This window comes from Phoca vitulina, unplaced genomic scaffold (genome assembly GCF_004348235.1).
Source record: "Phoca vitulina isolate PV1807 unplaced genomic scaffold, GSC_HSeal_1.0 scaffold3, whole genome shotgun sequence".
NCBI lineage: Eukaryota > Metazoa > Chordata > Mammalia > Carnivora > Phocidae > Phoca > Phoca vitulina.
The window spans coordinates 30,269,685-30,291,129 of record NW_022589706.1 but is presented as its reverse complement, the minus strand read 5'-3'; the positions used below and the strand labels follow the sequence as shown (position 1 = coordinate 30,291,129).

The 21,445-nt window shown below is 39.5% G+C and overlaps 1 protein-coding gene across 7 annotated transcripts in view; it reads left to right on the top strand.

The window, feature by feature from the left end:
- The window catches only part of ATP8A1 (ATPase phospholipid transporting 8A1), a 216,678-nt gene that overhangs the window by 99,767 nt on the left and 95,466 nt on the right, over positions 1 to 21,445 (top strand). For all 7 annotated transcript variants that reach the window (XM_032400275.1, XM_032400276.1, XM_032400279.1 and 4 more), the window contains 4 exons: positions 2,920 to 2,969; positions 7,512 to 7,581; positions 13,167 to 13,251; positions 16,140 to 16,279. In XM_032400275.1, the coding sequence (XP_032256166.1) occupies positions 2,920 to 2,969; positions 7,512 to 7,581; positions 13,167 to 13,251; positions 16,140 to 16,279 (345 nt within the window). The remainder of the gene's footprint in view (positions 1 to 2,919; positions 2,970 to 7,511; positions 7,582 to 13,166; positions 13,252 to 16,139; positions 16,280 to 21,445) is intronic.

The following is a 21,445-nucleotide window of genomic DNA, read 5'->3' as shown; positions in this document are numbered from 1 at the left end:
TTTTTCCTTTATTTCCTAAAGATAAGTCCCTTACCTTGTTTTTTTTTTTTCAATTGCTTCATTTTCTTTCTACCTATTAGTGATCGTTCCCATATCTTCTTAGTACACTCTAAGTCACACCAGGTAATCTGTCCGTTGGCAGTTCTTACCTTGAGACATGCCCATCCATGGCTCTAGAAGTTCACCATGCTTTTCGGTCCATGCCGACTTTGTTCTAAGGCCTGTTTCTACAACACTTGGAATCCCTTTTGATTTTCTTCTGTTTGGGACTATTTGCTGTGTCTCAAATCTTCTTTCCTAGTGACCTTCCCTGTTTTGACAGAACACATTTCATGTTTGTTTCTTCAGGTTAAAAAGTCATTCCGGAAGCAGAGGACACAGTAGTGATAGCCCTCATTAAGTCCAGCTCCTGACTCTTGGGCTCTGAGATGCACTGGTTGATGGGTCACCATTTTGTTCATGGTTGTCATCCTGGAATTGCTTTATCATCTTCCTGAGAACTTTCTTTACTTCTATCCTGTGTTAGATCTTCAATTCCTAAATCTCATGACTTTCTTGTTCTTGGTTTACTCTTTTACTTCTGTGGAATACATTTTTTAGTGGCTTTTTGGGAAAAGATACATGGGGAGTAACTTATTTTGTAGTCCTTTCAAGTCTAAACGTTTTCCATGCTACCGTTATACTTAATTGATAGTCCAGATGAATATAGATTTAAGGGATAGAAATTATTTTCCTTAGAAATTTTAATTTTTCCACTATTTTCTGGTTTCCAGGACACCTCATTGAGAAATCAGAAGCTATTTTGATTCCACATCTTTTGTGCCTTGCCCCTACCCACTCTCCCACACTCTGGAAGGTTCTAGGATCTTTCTCCCAAGAGTTTGGATATTTCATGGCAGTGTGCCTTAGTGGGAATATTTTTAACCCACTGTACTGAGCACTGGTGGGCCCTTTTCCATTTGGAAAATCGGGTTCTGGAAACTTTTTCTTAAATAATTCCATTTTCCTTCCCTCTTTTTGCCCTGTTCTCTCTCTTCAGAATTCTTGAACTAACCTTTAGCTTTTCACTAATGCTTTTCATGCCTTTGACTTTTTGCTCTGCTTTTTGGAAGTTTACATCAGCTTTATCTTCTTAACTTTCTATTCATGTTTTTTGTTTCTAATTTCTGCTCCCATGTTTTTGGTTTTGAGAAGCTTGTTTTGTTCTTTCAGTATTTCTTTTTAATAGTATCCTGTTCTTGTTTCATGAATGTCATATTCTCTGAGAGAAATAATGATCGTTTTTTGAAATTTTCATTTAAAAAATTTTACAGGCGTTTAACAAAGCACTTAATTAAAAAGCATTTACAAGCCTTTAGTTAAACTATAGTTTTTACCAGAATATAAAATTGTCTCAAACTATCACTGCAGTTGTTTTGCAGTGATTATAGTTTTGGGAAAAGCATGCTTCACCAAAAGTTAAATATCAGCTCTCAAATGTTCTTCTCCAAAGTTTCTCATTTTCCACTTAGGAGAAAAGAGCAGCATTTAATTACTGTAGCCCTTGCATATGGGGTGTGTGATAGACTCTACCAAATTTTTGACACAAATTGCAATATGCAGAATAATAAGGCCAGTCTCCTCCCAAACTACCAAAGAGCAGCAACGAGGGTATAAGTAGTAATCATAAAAACATAAGAATTATTATAAACAGTCTTATTGTTTCACACATTTTTTTCATAGGTCCCCTTAAAAAGCATATCCTGGCTTATGTGGCAATATTTCCAAGGGTGTAAAACACTGCAGAAAAGCTTTATGCCACCAGGAAGCCACAGTAATCAGTTCCAATGTAGAACAGAAAACACGACATATGACGCATGTGACAGACCACTTCAGTCTGGTGTTGAAACTAATTGCGGAGGCATCCAGGACCCGCCCATCAGCCCCTCGTGCCTGTCAGGAAACCCAAACTGAAACTTCATTGGTCCATGGGAAATTTTGTTTTTGAATTCTTTTTCCTCCAAATTGCTTCTGTCTGTTGGTTTTGGATATCTCTGTTCCATGTTAGTGTCCTTCGATGTCTGTCAATCATTGGTACTCTCGTGGATAAGAAGAAGGAACTTGAAAGCAGATGTGGCGGTTCAGAGCCTGAGGGGAATATTTGTCTACACTGAACTCTACTATAGGGTGGTCTGGGGGGATTCGTTTGGGAAGTCATGGCGTCTGTACCTCTAAGGCTTCTCTTGAGCTTGTTGAATTCCCCAGAGAGTAACTCCCCATTTCTGCCTGGAAAGGTCTGGCTAAGTTGGTTGGGATATTGGGGCCCAGCGTTTAATATATTTAATATGAATATGATAACAATGCCATGTCTTCAACTGTGCCAGTCAATTCTAGACAAAAGATTCTTCTAGACCAAAGGAAGGGCCAGTGCTGAGAGCTCTTTTCAAGTGGCTCTTACCCAGTTCTCCCCATTTTAGGCCCCTTTTTTACTCACAATTCTAGAGCCAACTGCTTTTTCACATCCTTAAACCACTTAAGGATCATATGGTACAAATCAGGTGGGTTCTCAGCTTTTCCCATGACCACTATAGCATTCAGCCTTCTTGGATCTGCTAAGATCCCACTCACTGATCTGTGTTCTAGCTTCCAAATTTCTGGTGCTATTGTCTCTTTTCTTATTTCCCTGCCATTGTAAGCTTCTTTCTTTTTAAAGTGTTTACTGTAGTTTTAGTGAGACTTTGGGAAAGACAGAAATTAAATGTGTATGTTCCATCTTCCCTCTTAACCTGAAAGTTAATAAATTCACTTAAAGAGGATATATCCAGAAGGGATGCTTTGTTTTTGTTATTTTTTACATTAAAACTTCATGCATAGGGTTTATTTCCAAGAAGCCAAAGATACTTCCAACATGATGTAATCATGTATTCCTTTCCTTCATAGCTGGGGCAAGAAGAAAGATATGAATTACTCAATGTTCTGGAATTCACCAGGTAAGACATCTGCTCTGTGATTTGTATCTGTAAGATAAATTTCTACATATGTTTGGTTTTTTTCCCTTTAAAATAACTAGAAAGTAGGCTTTATTTTTTAACTAAATTTGTTTAGAAAAATATTAATTTAAAATCTGTAGTATAGCTTGTAATTGTCATAGCTGCTGAGAAATCATAAACACCTATCTTCAGAGTATTGCCAGACATGACTCCTGGAGGCAGTGTAAAATTATTTTTGAACAAAGCTGGTATGCGTCACAACTGTGAGGTATAGGACCAGGAGTCTTAGGGCTGGTGATCTGGAAACATCGTTACACTTAGAGGCAGCAGGATTTATGTGTACTGAAGCCGAATAAAGAGTTAGGAACCCAGCAGTCTAATTCTGTGTTCATTGTATCTAACTATCTTTGGGATTTCAGAAACCATATCCATCTCTCTGTTCGGTATAAAACCAGTTACGATTTAGTAGGAAAAAGCAGAAATCAAGGAGGTTATCCTACTTAACTTTATTAAGGTCAAATAGTAGAAACCTTCTAGGAATAATCAGCGATATGTCTAGGAGTTTGGCTTTTTATTTTTCCATGACTACGTTGTTTCTGAACTAATACGCTCTTAAGGCAAATAGGCCTCCGTTAACAGACAGGATAGTCCTTAAAGATTGCATCACCATCGGGCGCCTGGGTGGCTCAGTCGTTAAGCGTCTGCCTTCGGCTCAGGTCATGATCCCAGGGTCCTGGGATCGAGCCCCACATCGGGCCCCCTGCTTAGCGGGAAGCCTTGTTCTCCCTCTCCCACTCCCCCTGCTTGTGTTCCCTCTCTCGCTGTGTCTCTCTCTGTCAAATAAACAAATAAAATCTTTCAAAAAAAAAAAAAGATTGCATCACCATTAACAATAGGACACTTAGGGCCAGGCCATAGGCAGGAAGTAACACTGCTGTTCAAGGAAATAAGTGTTCACTTATCTTCTTGAACTTTCTCCTACATAAGACAATCTTGTACACTGACTAGAAAAGGCATTTCCTGCAGTATGAAGGTTTCTCAAAAAGTTAAAAATAGAACTACTCTATGATCCAGCGACTGCACTACTAGGTATTTACCCAGGAGATACAAAAATATGGATTCAAAGGGACACATGCACCCTGATGTTTATAGCATCATCAACAATAGGCAGATTATGGAAAGAGCCCAAATGTCCCTCAACTGATGAATGGATAAAGATGTGGTATATATGCACAATGGAATATTACTCAGCCATCAAAAAGAATGAGATATTGCCATTTGCAATGACATAGATAGAGCTAGAGAGTATTATGCTAAGCGAAATAAGTCTGTCAGAGAAAGACAAATACCACAGGATTTCACTCACACGTGGAATTTAAGAAACAAAGCAAACAATCATAGGGAAAAGAGAGAGGCAAATCAAGAAAAAGACTCTTAACTATAAAGAACAAACTGATGGTTACCAGAGGGGAGGTGGGTGGGGGCATGGGTTAAGTAGGCAATGGGGATTAAGGAGGGCACTTGTGATGAGCACTGGGTGATGCATGGAAGTGCTGAATCACTAAATTGTACACCTGAAACTAGTATTACACTGTATGTTAACTAACTAGAATTTACATAAAAACTAAAAAAATAATAAAAACACGTAACTTACTGGAAAAAAAAAAAGAAAAGGCATTTCCTTTTCAGTGCCAGCTTTGGTTGCTATCTTGGTTGGGAGTGACCACATGCCATTGGTTAATATCAAAAATAATGGGGTCTGTCTAATGTATTATTTAAACACTATTTTCCTTACTTGTATGCACTGAAAGGCTCAAGGGAAAATGCATGAGAAGTTGATGAGTAACTGTAATAGAGTATTTCCAAAATGTATCCCCCACCTTTTTTTTTATGTCGAAGTGGCTGTTTTTCCTAAGTCTACTTGCTTTATACCTGCAAAATATTATAAGTAATATATCAATTAGCATTTGGGTATGTTTGTTTATTAACACACACCCTTGAAGCACCACAAAGAAAAATAAAGCAAGGTTAGGGGTTTAGGGTCTTTCAGGATGCAGTGTTGGGGGTGGGCATAAGGATGAAAGTGAGAAGAGTGACTATGGAGGTCTTAAAAGAGATTCTGGAAAAAACATTAGTGGTTTGGACTAGGATGATGCTAGCACAAAGAAAGTGAAGTTGATAGAATCCAGATACCTTTTGGAAGAATGTCAGGGGGCCTTTGGGATGGATTGGAGTTAGAAGAAGAAAAGAGGGAGGGGTTGGAGTCTCTGGTGTGAACAGCTGGGTGGGTAGGGGTACCATTTACCCAGATGGCACATACAGGGGTAGGAATAGATGTGCAGGATGAGATGTTTGAATGTGTTATGTTTGAGATGCCCGTGAGATCCACACGTGGAGGTGTGAGAGGTGGGCACTGGATGTGAGGGCCTGGAACACGAAAGAGAAGCCCATGGCTGAGATATAAATGTGGGAGTCGTTGGCCTGTAAATGGTCATCAAAGCTACAAAGATGACTTGGATCTCCTGGAAATATAGAGTGAGGGAAACAAGAAAGGCTGAGGATTGACTATGACTAACTCCAACTTCTAAGGGTTGATTAGAAGGACAAGAATCAGCAAAAGAGACTGCTTTGTAGCTAGAGATGTGGAGGATAAAGAGAGGATAAGACCACAGAGCCAAGAGAAGAGGCTTTTTTTTGAGGTGACAGTGGTCATACAGATGACCCACAGCAAGGTTAGGTGAGCTGAAGGTGGACCGTATTTGCTGGATTTAGCCATTCAGTGGGAGGGTCAGGAGAGAAGCCAGGTGGGAATGATGGGGATGCACTGGGGCTGGGGGCACACACAGGGGATGTAAGTAGAGATTGTCGGTGTGTGCAGCAGTTGTTTGGAGTTGAGTCGTGAGGGGGATGAGGCTCGGTGGGAGTGGATTGTTTGGGCTGAGTTTTGTAGGCGAGAGACTCCAACATGTTTAAGTGCTTATGAGAGAGACCCTGTCGAGAAGGGGACAATGCAGACTCAGGGGAGAGCAGCATAACTTTAGGAGTGAGGTTACTGAGAAAGAGAGGGGGTTCACAGCACACGGGAAAGGAAGGTCTCTGAGAGGAAAAGAAACACCCCCTCCGTTGTCAGGAAAAGAGGCAGAGAGGATGGTGACCAGTAGAGAAGTGTGTGAATGTGTAGGTGTTAATGGCAGAAAGGATAAGAATTCTTGTCTGAGGTTTCCATAAGGTGAATTGCAAAAATTCCAAGGGTCCAGAGGATGAGGGTGCATTAAAGACTTGGAGAATGGAGAAGGTGTTCCAAGTCCTGCAGATGGTGAGAGAGCGAGCTTATTAGAAAGAGGACGGCAGGGAGCATGCAAGTGACAGCATATCATGGATTTCCTAAGCTCTGTGGCAGGGCGACTTTCCTCCAGTCCATCCATCTACTCTGATGCTAAAGAAAGGGTTCCCATTTACCCAGGATTTGGGTGTTCTGCCAGGAGAAGAAAAGAGCAGGAAAGTTGGTGAGCTTGGGACCATCTCATTAAAGTTGGAGTAAGAGAGGCACCAAGAAGGGCTGAGACGGAATATAGAATGTGCAATGTCCTTGTGAAGAGGGCCCAGGTAAATGTCTTCCCGAAGTGCAGGGATGGCCGTCGGAGGAACCCACACAGTGGAGATTAGAGATGGAGACACAGAGGACTGAATATTTCTAGACGCCTTGGAAAGAAACTCCTAACTGTATGCTAGGACGCCATATCTTGGCTACTTTATATTGGACTCATCTCCGTTCTTAGCAGAATGTTGCAAGGTAAAACAAATAGATACAGACGCTTGAGAGAAGTCCCTTCCCCCCCCCCCCCATTTCTGGAGAGAATGCTGATACATACTTGGTTCCGAATGAGGCACGTCCTATGCAGGGCTGTGCCAGTTTGTTCTACTCACTGTTACTTGCTGTCTCTGCAGATGCTGTATATTTAACTAACATTTTTATATCGCCAACACAAGGTTAAAATGTTTGTGCTCATTAGCTTGGCTTGGTAATGCGAATAGATTTTTTACATGCTGCTGGTGGCTTGCTAGAAATCATTGAGAAATAACAGTTTGTGAAAGCTGAAGTCAGTTTTCAAGGGCTAGTGTTTGCCTTTCTGTGTGATTTGGGTATGTATTTAACGATGGATTATTATTTCTGTTTGCGTTAAAAGCTATAACATACAATTCATCTTAGATACTGACTTAAAGATTTTTGAGATCTGAAAACATTGAACCAGAACTCTCCTCTGCCCAGGTGGCTCCTAACTCCTGCAGGTCTCCCAGGATCCATTTTGTAAATTATTCCTTTAGGGCAGCGGATGGTACCCTGGTGCCTTACAAAACAGAATGTAACTCTCGAAGGTACCCAGACCACACACCCAGGGGATGGTTTGTATCTGTGGGAGGATAGGGCTCATAATTTGGTAAAATTTATTTTTCACTGTGAGTATTAAAATATGTGAGGCATGACAAACATATATATGCATATGCTCAGTATGATGACACATTATGGAAAACCTCTTTCAGCGCGAGAAAAAGAATGTCAGTGATTGTTCGGACTCCGTCTGGGAAGTTACGACTTTACTGCAAAGGAGCTGTAAGTTTTTATTTTTGTCTTTTACAGTTTTGATTTATGATGGTTTATAATGTATACATTCAGCATTCTGCTATGGAAATGTAACACAGATGTTTAGCATAAAGTTGCTGACATCCACTTTCCTTGGTGTTTTATAGTAATAGCGTTCAGCCTCTTCTGGTGAAATGTGGAATTCCTTCTGAGTAAATTTGGTGCTTTGAAAAAATTTGGCCTAGTTTATTTATAGAATTCAATTTTGATACTTAATATTTGAGGCTTATATTATAAAATACATTAGAAGACAATTAAATCAGAAAATGCTTTGAAATTAGAAATGTAGTGATCCACACCAGTTTGAATGTAATTTTTTTAAGACTATAGAACCGGGGGGGGTGCGGGGATGGATCACAATTACTGCTATAATTTCATGATATGGTCATTACTATTTGTCTTGCATTGTTTTCATTATAAAAGAATTTCTGACTATTGGTTGGCTTTGGTATATTGGCAGGTTATATTGACAGAAAGAGTAATATGTCATTCAAAGTGATTTTTCCTAGATAAAATATGTTTACACTCATGGAAAAATAAGGAGTCTACTGACCAGTCTACTCATGGAAAAAAAAAAGGAGGCTTTTGTTCCAACAATTATTATTTTCCTTCTGAATTAGCCTTTCCAGGTACCTAGTCTACTTGGACTAGTCAGGTAACTTACCAGCCTGGAACTTTCCAAATTTAAATACAATCAACAACCTTGATTTATTAAATGAAACTTGGAAACTGCACTTACGAGGAAACCAAAGCTTATTACTTAAATTTTTGTTGAAAATGTTTTTCAGTGCCTTGGTTTTAAAGCATTGAAATGCAGTTTTTGAATGCCTTGGTTTTAAAGCATTTTGGTAGAATTATTTCATGACGTCTCATAAATTTAGTTTTAGAATTCCTCTGGTTGTTGATTGAAACAACTAGTATTTATTCATTGTGTGCACTTTATCTACCAGACTCTCAACTGGATTTTGGAGAAAGGAAGATAAGACCCAACACTTGTCAGGAACTAAGCTGAGTCAGGGAAATATATATAAAGAGAAGTTTAGGATACAATATTAAGGTATATTGTAAAGCTCTTCCACATTCCAGTGGTAGCATTTATTGATAATGGAATAAAGAGAGCTTTTAAGACCTTCTACTTTAAATGGTTATGTGTCCAGTTTGCACCCAACTCACATCTTTCTTTCCTTAGTTTTGAGTAATCTTCCATCTAGAACCTTTGTTTGGGGAGTTAAAGCATTGAATAAAAAATAAAAACATTGGACTTCCTTTTTGAATAATCATGGAGGTAGTTTGCGTACATTACCTTGCTTATTGTATTGTTTCCCCTCACTACCAAGTTGGCTATGAAATGTGGTTGAATACTAAAAAGGCAGAAACATGTAAAACCAGGTACATTTGAGAACTGCATGTAGTTTGGCAGAGAATAGTAGATTCAAGGCTGGAAAGGTGGACATGCTTTAGGTCATGGGGTTTTTTCATGCTCAAGAACTTGTACTTTTTTCTGAATTGTTCTGATGCCATTTGGGAAGATGACTTAAGGCAGAAAGGAGATGCATACGGAGTTCCCGTTGATGCTATTGACTATAGTCCAAGAGTTGATAAGAGGATCTGAACCAAGACAGTTGCAGAGAGGATTGAGAAGATAGAGATTTAGGACTTAGTAATTGATTACATGTGGGTGATAAGGGAAACCATGGTCTAGGATTATTATCCAATTTGGACTTGGCTGAGTAGATGAAGTGGTACCACTTCCCATGATAGAGGGTTGGGAGCTACATCTGGGCCAAGAGGCAGAGATGCTTGGATTTCACAGGGGAAGGAACCTGGGATGCTGGTACAAAGTGTAGCTGGAAGGTAAAAGCAGGGGATTGATGAGATCTTGTAAGAAGGAAATATTACATGAAAAGAGAGGAGGGCTAAAGGTGAGGAGTAGAGGATCTAAAAAGAGAGATCAGAATTGGGAAGAGAGTCTGAGGAGTGTTGATTCCCTGGTAGAGTGAATAATCAATAGTGACATGTGCAACAGAAGACTTAAGTAGTTAAGAGTCAGTTAAGGAGTCAGCTAATACTTTCCAGTCAAGTTAACACAGTCTACTCAAACTTTAATGTTTCTCCTCTATTCCAAATCCATGACAGTGATGGATACAGTATAAAGAGAGAGCAGAAAGGTAGAGCCAGGCTTAAAAACAAGATAAATATCTTTGAAGCCCCAAACAGGAATAGAAAATCAGCGTGGTACACTGAACTGAGGTCTTGAGTTGAATGGGGTAGGAGTCCCAGGCCCGGGGTCAGGATCAGGGAGCGGTGGTTGGAATTTGGTTTCTGTAAGACGGTGGGGGCAAATAGTGCTTTCTGTAAAATGTGGATAGGAGCCAGCCTCCCCTCTTTGATGCCTGAAATGGTGGTGAGCTTCCTAATCCTGAGAAGAGACTAAGAAAAACTCATGCCAACTCTGCTGGGGGAGTATATAAAACCACTAGATTGGGGTATGCACAAGCAGAGAGAGCAAAACTAAGAGACACATGAGGAAATCTCCCATCCAAGTACTAACCAGGCCCGACCCTGCTTAGCTTCCGAGATCAGATGAGATCGGGCGCGTTCAGGGTGGTATGGCCGTAGACGACACATGAGGAAATCTCGTTCCAAAGAGTACAAGCACATAAACAACCGGACATGAATTCACTCCAGGTGAAATCATTTGTGTAGACAAGCCTGACCAAGGATGCTTAGTTCAACATGATTAAAAAAAAAAAAAAAAAAAATTACAACTATTTTTAATCAAAAAGAAATGGAGGGGATGGGGATATGTGTAAGCTAAATTGGAAATCATAAATTTAAGAGAAAACATCAGAAAATGGAATAAACTCTAAAACAGAGTGGAAGAGTCAGGGGTGCAGTTAGTGAATTAGAAGATGGTATGGAAGAGTTCATCTAGAACATAACACAGAGATGGTGGCTCTGTGGTGTGAGTGTATATGGATGATTTGTTTTTCTCCTTTTTTCCAGGTTTTCTGCAGTGAAGTTGCCTTGCTTTACTAATTTTTAAGTGAAAAAAAGGAAAAGTATACAATACAGAGTTTATATCTGCAATAGTAGCCGATTTAAGAAGTTACATTTACACAAATAAAATCTTAATTTATTCAAGAAAATAAAAACCCTCCCCCAATACTTATATACTAGAGGAAAAATTAGAAACTTGACTATTACACTCAGTGCTTTAGGGACCTTAAAGTGACTGAAAATTTCTAATTAAGTGCCCCCTACATAAAATTCTGTGCCACACATCGAGAAGACCACATCTGAAATCAGTTATGTTCAGCAGTTCACCACCACATCATAAGCAGAGTACAGATAAATCTGAATGGAACACACAAACACAGAAAATATTCTTCTACATTTACATATAGATGTGTCTGGTGATTTTAGCAAATGTCCCAGATCACAGAGGCGAAAGCTTCATGCGGCAGGTCAGTCAGTCTCCCCCTGTTGGGTAACCTGACAGCAAAATCAAAGTCCTCCTGGCAACTGCCTAATTTGTAGCAAGATTACCTAGATAACTTCAGTATAAATTGCAGTGCTTAAATAAGTAATTATGTCAGACCTCTTTTTTCTATTTGTTACCTTCTTACTATTGACTCTTGCATTTCACTGTATAGTCCTTCTTTATTTGACAATATTGTCCTCAGGCTGACTGAGGACTACATCAGGTTTTTATTCATGTAATACCTATTTTTTGAACAACTGCCACGTGCAAGACACAGTAGGTGAGGACGGAGCAGCATTGGAACCTGAGTCTAAAAGATGAATAGGAAAACGACTTTTCAAGTGAAAATTGACCTAAGATGAATTATTCATCGTGAAGCCCTAGGCTCTTTATTGACTATGCCATGCATCCCCTCATGCCCAATTTTCCACTCTCACCTTGCTGAGGGCTGGGACACCACATGAGTAAATTCAGTTAGGATTTCCTGCAAATGTAGACTCAGTAGGCTCTAAGTCTGATCTTAGGGGATACACAGGCTTTAGTTCCTGTGAAGAAACCTATTTTGGTCGTAACCATGTGAAGCCGTTACTTTGGGTAAAGAGGTTATTTGTATGTATTTATTTCTCACATGTAAGCCTGGCCAATTGACTGTCACTTAAAAACATACTATCTAATTCATGTAGAAGGCCACATTCTGTCCCCTGCTTTCCTTGACACTATAAAGAAAGTAGAAAATTCTATTTCAAGCATCAGTTTCTTCCACTAGAAAACTTGGCTACGTGGCAGAATTTAATCTCCCTTATCACTTTTGTTTTCATGATGTTAATTTTTTTTTAGAGATTTTCTTAGTTTTAAAATGGCCTATTTTAATTTCATTGAAAATGTCATTAGCCTCTGGAAAAAAACAGAGTTCATAAGTTATACCTTTCATTCCTAGAAAGGAGCCAAGAGGGAAAATTATCATTTCCTTTTGCTTTGCCCCCCTTCCCATTCCACCACTGAAAAATGAAAAGAAATTCATAATTGGGGCCTGGAATATTCCATCTGTTCTGAGGTCACTAAGTTCTTGTTTCTCTCAAGGGTTCTAAATCATACTCCATTAGTCTGCTTCCAAATCTCAGCCCTGAGACTGGAGACCCCAAAATGGGTAATACCACTGAGAAAGTAATTGCAGGTAAATGATTTATTTTTTCCTAGTCTAATAAAACCATGGAGGCCAAACACTAAAATTCTTAAAACATTAAACCCAAGCCGAGGAATAAACTAAAGGAACAATAAGCAGTTTCTAAAGGGGCAAAAATCAGAGAAAAGTAAGTGGTACATACGTTCAGGCTGAAAGGGACTTTAAAGATAATCCAGTAATTGAATTTCACAAACTAAGTGAATTGAGCTTTTAGAGGCTAAAGTGACACAATCAGAAATATTCGGCTGTCGGCAATGCTAGGTTTGTTCGAAATTCTCCCTGTAATACCCACCAGCCCTCTCTGTGCATTTGGACCTGTGTTTCTCAAAGTTTGTTCTGTGGGAGCACCAGTCCCATACAGATGCCCTAATCTCTAGCTCGGGCTCCATAGAGAATGAGTTTGGAGCACATACCATATGGCCCTCTTAGAGATCTACTGGGCACATTAGCATTTTAAAGGCTCCAAGAAGTATTACCGCAAGGCAGCCTTTGTTCAGCCAGCATTTCCCAAACTTTTTGAGTGCGGGACCATTCTCCCCTATGGCACCTATGTCTTCATAGGGTGCCTATGCCCTGCAGTGTCCTGCAAAAAAAACCTCAGGGGTGGGGGAGATCTTGCAAGATAAGCGAAGTGCTGGTAGAATATGAGATGCGTAACACTGGAGTAAGTCCAGGTTTATTCACAAAGGAGAAAGATGAACATATGGGACTCAAACCTTGTTTCTTGGCGTCATTAGGGAAAGTGTTATTAGAGAAAAAATATTTTGTGCTTTAAAGCTAATGCTCAAAGTGGTTGTTTTTATACTAATTTGCTGCTCATAATGTTGCCAACATCAGTGTTATTAAACTCAAAATGCTTAAGTGTATTTACCTCTGTTTGTTTTCCAGGACACTGTAATATATGATAGACTGGCAGAGACGTCAAAATACAAAGAAATTACCCTAAAACATTTAGAGCAGTTTGCTACAGAAGGTGAGTGTAATATGGCAATAAAGCATGATTACAATAAAAAGAAATCATCTACTACTAATGTCTTGCAGGATTGTTGTTATTTTACTTAGAAATTCCTAAAGCAAGATAACAATTATCTGATAATTTAGGTTATACTATGTGCTGTTGCCATTATTTCTGTTTTGATTTCCTATGTTAAAATTTTGAGAGACTTGGTCCCTATGTTTTGGGGGTGTAGGGTGTATAAATCTGTTCAGTCTTTAGAATGGGTACTATTCACACTTTAAATACACTGTATCTCTAGCACTGTAGGAGGAAAGGGACCCAAAAAACTGGATATTCTAATCTGAGTAAGAAAGAGGAAAAGAAATAAATAAGCCTATATAACTATTAAAATAGTTACTCAGTGTAGTTTCAACTCAAGATTTCTTAAGCCCTTACCAAAGGACAGGCTCCGTTGAGTCCTGGGAATCATGGTAAACAGGCTGAGTCCTGTCTCTCTGTCCTACTGAAATATATGATATATATTGTACAGCTCAACAGTCTAGGGGGATGATCTAGATTAGATGGGAGGACATGAGAGTACTTAAACAGTAGGGTCAGTTACTCCAAGAATTTGTAGAGTCTTATCTCTGAACTTAACAGAAGCAGCCGGAACTGTATCTAAATCTCCCTTCTAGGGCATCTGCCTTCGGCTCAGGTCATGATCCGAGGGTCCTGGGATCGGGCCCCGCATCGGGCTCCTTGCTCAGCAGCGAGCCTGCTTCTCCCTCTCCCTCTGCTGCTCCCCCTGCTTGTGCTTTCTGTCTCTCTCTCTCCGACAAATAAATGAACAAAATCTTTTTAAAAAAAAAATTAAAATCAATCAATCTCCCATCGAAATTTTCACTCTTGTCTGCCTCAGCTTGAACTGTTGCCAATGACAGCAAGCCTGACCTCTGATCAAATCCTTTTTTCCTCTTCATCCAAGCGATGAAAAGATAGGATTGTTTTTAAAAGCACTAGGCTTCGAAAAGCAAGGACATAGAGACCCTTCTCTCAGTTCTCCGAAAGTGCAAGAGCATGGAGATGCTCACGTTCATCTTCAGTGGGGCTTGGCAGGTAGAGCCTAGCTGGCGTCCAGCACTGGTTCTTTTAATGGTAAGGGAGGGTTCAGGGAGCATCCTTGTCTTCTCTGGTTGTGATATGAAGATACTCCAGCTCTTAGACAGAGCTGAGTTGGCTTGGCCTTCACCTCCACCCTATTCTTTCTGGCCCTAGGCTGAACAACACTTATACTCCATGGCTACCCCTGAGTAAGTCTCCAGCCAAGTTTCCAAAAGAGAAAAACATGTCCTGATATGGCCCCAAAGATTTAAGTTCTGTGCTCAGTGAGCTGGCAACAGACAACCCTACTCCTTTCTTGGAAGATAGAGTCCTCTGGGCACTTTATGTCTTATGTTCTCTGCTGCTTGTTTCTGACATGTTCCCTGGCCATATTTTATTTGGCTTGAGATCTCTAGCACCTAGTTATTCTGAGAGTTAATGACCTTGAGTGAGGGTGTTGTCTTCTCAGGAACCTAATTAACTGCATTTGTCCTGGCTGCTAAATGCTTTTGTTTCTTCTTTGTTCCAATCCACTATTTTTTTCTGGCTGAGGGTTGCTTCCAAGTGAATTATGAAATTGATAGGCACCAAGCACTGGGAGTAGGTCACCTCAAACATCAGCTTCGATTGTTTTCCCAGGGTGTTTCTGATGAGTCCTTTGTTTTGTCACTATACCTCAGTTTTTTTAGACTTTTTTTTTTTACTATTTCCTTTTTTTTAAATTTAAATTCAATTAATTAACATATAATATATTATTAATTTCAGAGGTAGAGGTCAGTGATTCATCAGTCTTATATAACACCCAGTGCTCATTACATCATGTGCCCTCCTTAATGTCCATCACCCCGTTACCCCATCCCCACACCCCCTCCCCTCCAGCAACCCTCAGTTTGTTTCCTATGATTAAGTCTCTTAATGGTTTGTCTCCCTCTCTGATTTCATCTTGTTTTATTTTTTCCTCTCTTCTCCTATGATCCTCTGTTTTGTTTCTTAAATATACTACAAATTTGCAGTGACGAAGAGCAGTAATAAGCACAACCATATATCCCTGTAAGAGGCAGATGGCTTTCCAAGTAAATTCCACTGGGGTCCCTCTCTTTCTTCATAAGCATCTATGAAGCCGCTGTTGTAAGCCAGCCACTGCACTCAGTGCGGGAGCTATGGAATTGAAGAACTCAGGGCCCTCCCCTCCAGGAGCTATGCACTAACACAGGAGCTCCACAAGAAAAACAATATGGAACATTGTCGTTCACATCATATGAGCACTTGGGGATTTCTGCCTCGGGTCTGAGTGAGAGGAGAATTCTTCAGAGAGAATGGCATGAACCAAGTCTTAAAGTAGACGCAAGGCAGACAGTGGAGGGAGTTGGAGGGGGCGAAATGGAGAAAAAGCGACCAGCATGTGCAGAGACCTGGGTATATAGGAGGTAAATGGCAGGGAAGGAGGTCGAAGACACTTGGTGCATGGTGGATGAGCCAGCCTTTGGCAGTTGGACTTCATCCTGGGGATGAACGATTGGAAGATTTCAAGCAAAAGAATAACCTGATAAGATCAGGGTGTTGGGAAAAAAATCACTTTGGAAAAAGCACAAAGGCTGTATTGAAAGAGCTGGGAATCAAAATGAGGGGGCCAGCTGAAGGTAAGGGGAGCTTTGATACCCATTTTACACTGAGGTGTGTCCTAACTGAATCAGACGTCAGCCATGTTATTTGAATTGAATTGGTCTTTTCAAAACAAGACTTAGTTATATAAAAATGGAAGGGTCAGACTTCTGAATGAAATATTATTTGGTGTTGGGGGGATGTCTGCTGCCTTCCTTCAGGGTTAAGAACTTTATGTTTCGCTGTGGCTGAGATTTCGGAGAGCGACTTTGAGGAATGGCGAGCGGTCTATCAGCGCGCGTCCACGTCTGTGCAGAACCGGCTGCTGAAGCTCGAAGAGAGTTATGAGTTGATTGAAAAGGTACGTGAAAGACCATTTTGCTCGTACAGAAAACTTGGTTTCCAGAAAACTTCAGTCTTTTCAGGGAGCCAAAAATTAAGATCAGAATATCTTGACACATCTCTTACTGTTGAGTCTCCTCTGGTCCGAGCATTAACAAATCTTAATACTGGTTAAGGCTTTTGCTGAAAAGTCTCTGGAATTAGCTTTGTATAGATCTTCCTACTTTTTATAATTTTGGATCAAAGTTAGGCTAGTCTAACCGCTTCTTGCCAGTGTCTACTGTTGCATCTGTGTCACTGAAGATAAGCATGCCCTCCCCCCACACACTTGCACACAAGTTACATATGCATGCATGTGTGCATAGAGTTGATCATGGTGTATCATGTGTAATACAAAATAATATAATAAAAATACAGCTTGTGTGACTCTGTAGCTAATAATAAAGAATGTATAAGTGAACAACCCAGTGCTTATCCCTGGCTAGCCTGTGTGTGTGTGTGTGTGTGTGTGTACATAAATGTATATGTGTGTACATATATGTGTGTGTACATAAATGTGTGTGTGTACATAAATGTGTGTGTGTACATAAATGTGTGTGTGTACATAGACACACATCCCTCATTTGCGTCACAACTAAAAATACTCTCATTTTACAGATAAGGAAACCAAGGCTATTCATCCAAAAAGTGATGGCTACACTCTTATTGATGCTTTATAAATAGCAAGAAATCTTGCTTCCTTAATTAAAAATAGCAAACATTTCTGTGTAGGACTCACTGTGTGCCCGGTGCTGTTTGGAGCCCTTGAATCTATTAACTACTTAATCCTCACAACGTCCCTTTGAGCTAGATATTGTTCATTCCAGTTTTACAGATGAAGACACCAAGGAAGCAGAGAGGTTAAGAAATTTGGTTGAGATTACACAGTTCAAAAGAGGGTAGCCAGAATCCTCATTCTGGCTCCAGAGTTCGTGCTCCCAGCTACTTAAGTTATCTTCACTCTAACCTTTCACTTTCCATCAAATAACTTCCTAATTGCAGAATTCCTTAACTTTATTCATGTTTATACTGCACAGGATCAGGTTTGTCTGTTAGCTTCAGCTTCTGAATCCTGCCTGCAGGTAAGTAAAAGCTGACTTTTTTTTTTTTTTTAACTCCTTCCTCTCTTTCAAGCAATTTACTCCCTGGTGCTCCCTTTCTTGAAAGGTGGTTGCGCCCCCCTTCACCGAGTGCCGTCCCCTCTGTGTAATACTGGGGAATGTCCCACCCTAGCTGCAGGCGGTTTTCTCTGCTGAATACAGTGGCCATATGTGACTCTAGATATTGTCTCTCCTGTCTCCTCAATAGACTGTGATCACTTTGGAAGCTGGTTTGTTTCTCAGACCTTCCTTATATTTGAACTTATTTTTGTATCCTGCTTATTTCTCAAAGACATGTGATAGCATATATGACGTCTTCCAGCTTGATGCTCGTCCCCCAGTTGTAGAATCACACACACAGCTCGCTCTCAGTTAACTTGCTGAGTGTCTCTCTCTCTCTCTCTCTTTCCAGATGTATTTATATATGTCTTTGGGACATTATGTGGCAAAATAAAATATTTTATTATTTATAAGGCCATGACCATAATCTCTTTCAGTCTCTCTGACCAAAGTTACCTGTTGTCCTAAAGTACTAACGGTATTGATTTTTAATCTGTTGCCTCTCTTATTCTTTTGAGAACTAAAACAAAACAAAAAACTACCGTTTGGAAATAACTTTTCTCCTGTCTCCTTATGGACACAGCCTGAGGATAATGGAGCCTTTGCCCTCCATGGTAATGTGGTAGAATTAATATACAATAAGTTACAGTCAAATATTTGAAAATGGATTCGAAACATTAAATTTTGTTTCTATAGGAAGCATACTGTCAAAAATTCTGGAGTTGAATGTTTAAATGTGCCTAATAACATTTTTACTCTGAGCGCTCTAGAGTTTATAGATTATATTTTATAGGTTTAACAGTTGTTGTTGGGGTGTGTGTGTGTGTGTGTGTGTGTGTGTGTATGTGCACAATATCTGATATTAAAAACCTTGTGACTTCCATCTTTTAAATGAAATAGATGGTCAGCTTCTCTCCAGCAGATGGCGATCGTGAGTCACACTGAAATTTAAGTTGCCTGGGGAAATGGCATTACATGTATATTTTTAGCTTACAAATACAGATGTCTCCCTCTGAGTGCCTCTTTCCTAAAATGAATGAAAAGAGGAATTTATACCTATTTCCTTTTTACTTTCTGATAAGCCATGGTCTCTAAGTTTTATTGAAAAAAATCTGAAAGCCAGAAAGGTGAAGGGATTGGTTCCCTTGCTCAGCCAGCTTCCAAATAAGGACTGGTTTTCTGTGTCCATCCCTACCCCTGAAACCATAATTTCATTCAAGTATTAATTTCATTAACTTTAATTAGGCTTCTAATAGATGTTAGGTATTGGGGAAGCACAAGCAAACAAGGAACACTCAGCTGAGACCCTGAGCATCACGGTCTGAACAAATTCCTTAAGTAAGGAAATCTAAAGGAACCCAGAGTGGTGACCCACAAACTTGGTCCAACGGAAGCCTTCAGAGAGGTGGTAACTTTTAAAATGAAACCCAAAAGGTTATTTTACCAGTTAAAGGAGATGGGTGGTTGGAGGAGGTTGTTTTTGGTTTTGATTTACTATACAAAAGATCAGAGGTCTTTTTAGGGAAAAAGAACAGGCACATGATACTGAAGAGTCTGCCACTGAGAGCTATTTTTCTGACAAATGCTTTTCCCATCCCCGATCATTGGAAGACTGTTGGGTTTTTAATGTATCTAGAGCCGGGATGATATCACTCCTTCCTTGGTCTTAGCTTCCGTTCTTTGTTAAAATCAACAGGGGTTAGTGTTCCATAGGAATTGGGGGTGACTGCCATTAAAACCACCCCACTGAGGCAGGTTTCAACATGTCAGAGCACGTATCCTGCTGGTGCATTGCCCCGGCTTTAAATTCAGCTGCGTACTGTTAGGGGTCAACCGCTTTGGCTTCTTCTTTGGCTACTTTAAATGAGACATGTTGATTATGTAATCTTTTTTTATGTGATTGGAATCTTTTTTATGCAGACCGTAAGAATGGACTTCGCATATGAGATAGTGAATTTTAAACCATGAGAGTCGTTTTTAAATCTTTTTTTTAAGAGCAAAACCCATTTTCCAAACAAAATATTGCCTGAATCATCATATATATAGTAGATAAAAGCAAAGCTGCTCTGTTTAAAGAGTGGAGGGGTAGGGAGAAGCCCCACATTGGCTCTCCCCTCAGCCTCAGCACCTTGCCCTCATCATGGTCTGTGAGGAGCTTTTTCACAATTCTGGGGTTCCACTGAGCACCGTTTGAAAACCATATAATATTCCATCTGTGTGTAAAGTTTTTGGAAATGTGCTCCTTAGAATACTATATATTTTCAATACTTTTCACTTTTCAATGAAAAATCAGATCATCGTTGTGGTCCTATACAAACTGTTTCTGAACATATTTGAATTGATTATGTGAAATGCCATTGACACGTTAGTGATAGTGTTACATTAAAGACGTTCAAAATTTGGGGCGCCTGGGTGGCTCAGTCGTTAAGCATCTGCTTTTGGCTCAGGTCATGATCCCAGGGTCCTGGGATCGAGCCCCACATCCGGCTCCCTGCTCAGCGGGAAGCCTGCTTCCCCTCTCACACTCCCCTTGCTTATGTTCCCTATCTTGCTGTCTCTCTCTGTCAAATAAATAAATAAAATCTTTAAAAAAAAAAAAAAAACAAGACATTCAAAATTTGAAAGATTTGTAGTTTTTCCTGAAAACAAAAATATTTTTAATATGTTACAAAAGAGGTAAAATGTTATAAATGATGAAGGTTGTACTTTTAAACCTTACTCTCTATCTTATCCCTCCAGTGTTTGTTCAAACAAGTAATTCAGTTTTTGAAATTTGGTTAAAGCCTTATTCCTTTGGGTGCTATAAACTCCTAGCATAAGCTGCAAAAATATCCAAATATACCAAGAACATCCAACAAGATAATGACAATCGTCCCTTGGCACACTGCTTTGTCACTTTTCTTTCCCAGCAATCTGAGCACTAGAAAGTACTCCTTTCACCCTCCAGGGCACTAAAGGAAAGAAGGAAATGTGAGAGGTTTGAAAAAGTCCTCTGGATATTGTTTTCCCTATTGACAGTCATTGTTAGAGGAGAGGATTTAGGACTTCTACATCCATCTATAAAATAACAGCATCATCTCTGCTATCAGGTGGGACAGTCTGAGCTCTAACACTTGCATTCAGATGGTAAACTTACAGGATTTAAAAAAAAAAAATTCTAATGCTATAAGCTGTTTCAAGATGTTCCTGAAATATCTTTTTTTCTGTTACTAAATATAGGCCAAGAGGCAGTATTTATTCCTAGGAAGACAAAATCATACAGGAACAAGAAGGTTCACATAGTCAAAATGCAAAAGGGATTAATTAGAATCCTATCAGGTACTTGAGGTGTCTTGACCCAGTTTAGGAAGGGGAATTGTGGATCGCTTTGGGTTTTATGGAAGGTAACACCTCTTCACCTCTTCCTCACCACTTCAGAAAACTTAGTTGTCTCAGTCTTTCAGAGCATGTACTTGACCTGCTTTACCTACTTTAAACTTGTTTTTTTGAAAGACAATTAATATATTTGGACTCATAATTTTAGATTATGAGACCACTTAATAGTGTTGGTCTGCATTTTTAAGAACCTGATTTTTAAAATAAAATTTATAATTAATTTATTTGTATTTGGCCAGGAAAAATTACAGATAAGTAACAGAATAATTATGAAGCTTTATGCTTCATTAGCAGTGGTTTCTCTGAAATTTCTCACCTTGTTCTTTGATCTGTCACTTTAGATTTATTCTGACGTGTTTCTAAAACAAATTTTTTTTTGCCTCACATTCATACTCTGCTGCTGGGTTCCTTTGAAAATTAATAGCGGAGAGGGCTCTGATCTTTTCAGGGAAGATTTTATAATTAAATTATTGGCTGAAATAGGAAGGTGTGCCTTCATGGTAAATACAGGTTTTTGAAAACATTTTATATTTATTTGCTTCAATAGAAAAATGCAGTTATATCTTTAGCATTGCACAAATTACCTACTAATTGCATCTAGTGTTTATGAA